Here is a 4,725-nt window from a genome sequence, read left to right as displayed (position 1 = left end):
CCCCCAAAACCCGTGCCCCAACTGAACCCGCCCCAGGAGGCCCCAGGACAGCAGTCCTGTGCCAATGAGCATGGCAGAGGAAGCCCCAGGAAGCCCAAGGGAGCCAGCCTCCTCCACCCTTTACCTTGGTAGGTGACAGGACCGCCGGAGGCGCCACCGGTGAGGTCAGAGGCGGGGTGGGAACAATGGGCGCCGCCAGGGGCGTCTGCGCAGGCGTGCTTGGTTCGCTGCTGCTCATCTCGCCGGCCGAGGCAGAGGCCGAGCCCGAGAGCCCTGTCGTGCCGCTGGACGCGGCGGAGCCACTTGCGCGGGTGGGCTGGAAGGAAGCAGTTGGGGAGAGAGAGAGTCAGGAGCGCTTCGACCAGGTTGGGCCCAGAGGAAGCCCTTGGATGCCAATGGCTCTGCACCCTCTGTGCAGTGCCACCAAGGGGCGGGCCTCTCTCGTTTCTCCATGTAGCCTGGAACGAAAGCTGGGATTCAGCGGCTCGGGGCTTCCCACACACATCTGAATGCCCCTGCAGGACTGGCGCAGCTGGGAACAGAACAGGGGCCTGTCTTCATCCTCCCAACTCTGGCTGCTGCAGCTGAACCCGGGGGGGGGGGCAAGCCAGAGCCATCACCAGGAAGCGCCTCCTGTCCAGAGTGGGGGCCGAAAGAGGGTCTGGGGACACCCCCCCATCAGCTCCACACACACCCACCAGCCTTTCTCCGTCTGCCAGGACAGGGGGTGGAGTCCAGCCTGGCCAGGAAGACGAGGCGGCAGCTCAGACGCCTCCTCCACCCACGGACTGGGAAGCAGTGGCTGGGAGCAAGCAGGCCCTCGGAGGCTGCCTCCAGGGACGCCCGTTTTGCATTTGGTCAAACAGTTGTTCTGGCAGCCGGCTGGCAAGATCTGTTCATGCCAAGGCCCACTCCTGGGTGATGCCAAACTGGACTGAGAAACATTTCAGTCCAGCAAGCCACCATGCCTGCATGACACAGACCTGAGAGTTATACAAGCATTCAAGTGTAAGTCTGCTCCTTTTCTTGCAATAATATACGGTCCCTTCAATTGATCAGAAAGAAGCTGACTTTTAATTTTATTTTTTAAAGGGACCTGAATTGTTACCGGCCACTCAGCCTGGCATCTGCTCTAGCTTAGATGGCACAACGGCTCCGAAAGACGAAACTCGGTTGTCGAGAGGAACAAAGTCTGCTGGGGGGAAATCTGCAAAGGGAAGAGTCCCGCCTCCCCAACCTTCTTGAGTCCTTTGAGAAAGTGAACAAGCATGGAGACGGCTGTTTACTTGGCAGAGTAATACTCCTGGACAGGGCTTTTTTTGTAGAAAAAGCCCAGCAGGAACTCATTAGCATAATAGGCCACACCCCATGACAGCACAGCTCATTGCCATATTAGGCCACACCCACAAGTTACCAGAAGTGTGGTTATCCAGCCACACCCACCTTTTGCTTCTTATTCTGTTTACCTTGTTTGTTGTCAAAACCCAGGGCCTTTTTGTAGCAGGAACTCCTTTGCATGTTAGGCCACACACCCATAAAGTAGCCAATCCTAGTGAGTTCCTGCTGTTGGGCGTGGCCTATTATGCTAATGAGTTCCTGCTGGGCGTGGCCAACTGGGGAGCCAGCTGGAACTCCGTTCCTGTGCGTTCCTGCCCAAAAATAGCCCTGCACCTGGACTTCCAGAAGGGTTCCGACAGGGTACCTCATCAAAGACTCCCGAGTACACTTAGCGGTCGTCATGGGATAAGAAGGCAGGTCCTTTTATGAATTCAAAACTGTAAGTCAGATAGTTAACATGACGCTCCCTTTCATTCCGGAACCATTCTTACTAGAAATATGGCTGGAACCCTCTCCGCCAAAACAAAACAAAAAAAAGAAGAAATACTCCGTACTAATAATACTAATAGCTGCAGCCGGACTCACCATTGCAGCTAGGCGGAAATCAGACTCAAGCCCTCCTCTAGAGTTATGGTATGACAACCTTTGGATGCAGTTTATTATGGGAAAAATAGCGAATGGAATAGCTAATCAATCAAATGAGGATTATCAAACACCTTTTGTGTGTAAGTGGTTCCCAATAATTCAGTTGCTCTCAGAAAAGGAAGTTTGTTAAGGATAATCTTTGGCTCTGTTTTTGAAGATAACGTCTCTAAAATAAGCACGCTGACCAACGTTACTTACCCGCTTACAAGCAGAGGTAAGCAGTAAGGTACACGACCTGTAATTACATAATGTTTATACCCTGTACTAACTAAATCATATCCTATGTTGTAATGTTCACCACATTATTGAGATAATATCTTGTCTTGATCTGTTAAGCGGTTATGTTATCGACATGTTATAGTATGCTCTAAACTGTTATATTTTGAAATTAAAAAAAAATTGGTTCAACAACAGGAAGCAGAGAGTGGGAATAAATCTGCAGATCTCACAATGGAGGGAAGTGAGCAGCTGGGTCCCACAAGCTTTGTGCTTCGCAATTTAGACCGTGTGTGTGTGTACAAAACTCAAACAATTTAGAAAAAGGCGAAAGAAGAGATTCCCTCTGCCCCTGATTCTCGAAAGAGGAGTCGCCCGATGAAAGTGGTTGGCGGAAGATCCGGAGGAGCCAAGGGAGTTCTCCACAAGGGATGCAGTGGACCGCTGCCCCAAGCCACACCGTAAACCTTCAGGGGCGGGTGTGTTGTCTGCCCGCTCAGCTCGCCAGCCTCCCAAGGGCAGCCACCACCCGAATCAGGAAGCTGGGCAAGGCAGACCCCTGGCTGGGCATTCTTCGACGAGCCAGGCAAGCTAAGCTGGCAGTCCTCAGCAGAAGACACAGACCTTGGTACTGCCTACGAATCAGACGCTGCCCACGGAAGCTGCATTTTACGAAACTCCCGAGATGGTCCTCCAGGCAGGTGCCTCTGGCAGCCACTTCAAAGCAGAGGCAAGAGGCTTCTGCATTATTCTCGAGATCCAAATCGAAACGCACAACCTCAAGTGATTGTCGGACGCAGCTCCCTCCCCCACCCATGCCCTTCTTGTCTACCAAGTCGCTGCCTGGAGCCAGTTTGCCCGGCAAGGCAGGATACAAATTGGAAATAATAGATAACAATAAATAAATAAGTAAGTAATAAGTGCCAAGATAATGGCCGCTCTGTGCCCACGGCAGGCAGCGCCCAGGAGGCCCGGCTGCTTCACGGACCATCCCAGACTCAGACCGACAGGCGGGGCCAAGCCACCCACCAGGGTGTTGAGGCCATTCCCTGTCCTCTACAAGCCGCCTGGCCCTTCCTGGAAAGAAGCTGCCTCCAGGGCCCAGCCCCGGAGAGTCTTGCCACCTGCCCGTGGCATCCATTCCCACAATGCCCAAGTCCTTCTCCTTCCTGTTTCCTTGCATTCCTGGCTGCGGTGGATGGGGCCTGGTGGTGGTGGTGGTGGGAGATCGGGAGGGCAGGGTCACAGGGACTCCTCGTAGATTTGGATCCAGTCAGGAGCAACAGTGCAGGGAGCAGGGCTACCCTGGACTCACCGGCCCACAGGGAATCCTGTCTCCCTGGCGGGTCCAATGGCAACAGTCCCGGCTCCCTCCTCCAGGGGGAGGGCAATTCTGACAGCTGTCTGGCAGAACGGACTGCGCAAGTGGGGCAAGCCGTGGGTGGCCGCTGGGGTCACAGAGGGGCATCACAGCGAGCCGCAGGGAGTGGTGAACCTTTCCTGTTCTGGGGGGAGGAGTGTAAAGGTTTGCCAAACAGGTGTGTCCTGGTCCAGCTGCAGGGACTCATCCGCACTCGTGGCCAAGCCAGATCGACCTCTCCCCCCCACCCTCGACACTGGCTTTGGTGGCCAGGAAGAACAGCCAAGCAGTGCAGACCGAGTGGGAGAGGGCACGGGGTACCTCTGCACGTTCAGCAGTCACAAGAGCCACCCAGCCCTCGCCAGTTCTCACCTTGGGCCGCCTGGTGGTGGTCTGCGGGGCGGCCAGCGGAGGCGGGAGAAGAGGAGAGACAGTCACACAGGGGGAGACAGGAGCAGAGGGAGACAGACAGAGGCGGCGGCAGCAGCAGCAGCAGCAGCAGCAGCAGAGGGAAACCAAGAGAGGAAGAAAGAAGACAGACGAGAGTTGTTAGTGGACAGGCCACCAGCGCCACACGTTTATGCATGCAGGGCCCCCCCCCCCCCCCGCCCCAGCTTTCATCTCAGCCCACCTGGGGCCCCTCCCACCCGCATGCATTTCTCTGGAAGGAGGGGGCAGGAGCAGCACGGAACGGTCTGTTCAGAGAGGGAGGGGCCGACCTCCCCAGGCAGGCTCAAGTGCGGCACATTCTCACTCTCAGAGGGGGTGGGAGGGGCCCTCGGGCCGCAGGTGAGCTCTGGGAACTCCCCGAGGGGGTTCCGAGGCCAGAGAGGTCTGGAGGTGGTGGGCTCCTTCCTGCCTGGGCCCCTTCCCGGGCGGCCTCCCACCCCAGGACTCAGCGGGCCCCCACCCTCTGCTTGACTTCCGAGATGGGAGGAGACGGGGCTCGCTGGGGCCACCCAGGTCAGGCCGGGCCTTGAAACTGCCCCCCCACCTCAAGGCACACACCCAGGGGAGGCAACTAGCAGAGGAAGGCAACGCCCCCACCCCCACCCCGGCAGGAATTCTGCGGCCAGCCAGGGCCAGCTTGGGAGGGCTCCTCTTCAAAGACCACCGGATGTCCTCTGAGCACCGAGGCAAAGACCTGGTGCTCATTCATCAGATTT

The 4,725-nt window shown here is 56.6% G+C and overlaps 1 protein-coding gene across 1 annotated transcript in view; it reads right to left on the bottom strand.

Annotated features, from left to right (window-relative positions):
- Positions 1 to 4,725, bottom strand: part of DCTN1 (dynactin subunit 1) — a 58,557-nt gene that overhangs the window by 19,521 nt on the left and 34,311 nt on the right. The window contains exons 5-6 of the mRNA XM_015419781.1: positions 3,932 to 3,952; positions 125 to 316 (exon numbers count right to left, since the gene is read on the bottom strand). Of these exons, the coding sequence (XP_015275267.1) occupies positions 125 to 316; positions 3,932 to 3,952 (213 nt within the window). The remainder of the gene's footprint in view (positions 1 to 124; positions 317 to 3,931; positions 3,953 to 4,725) is intronic.

This window comes from Gekko japonicus, unplaced genomic scaffold (genome assembly GCF_001447785.1).
Source record: "Gekko japonicus isolate JY-2015 unplaced genomic scaffold, Gekko_japonicus_V1.1 scaffold2109, whole genome shotgun sequence".
Taxonomy (NCBI): domain Eukaryota; kingdom Metazoa; phylum Chordata; class Lepidosauria; order Squamata; family Gekkonidae; genus Gekko; species Gekko japonicus.
The sequence above is the reverse complement of the archived record's forward strand: the minus strand, read 5'-3'. Positions and strand labels throughout refer to the sequence as shown.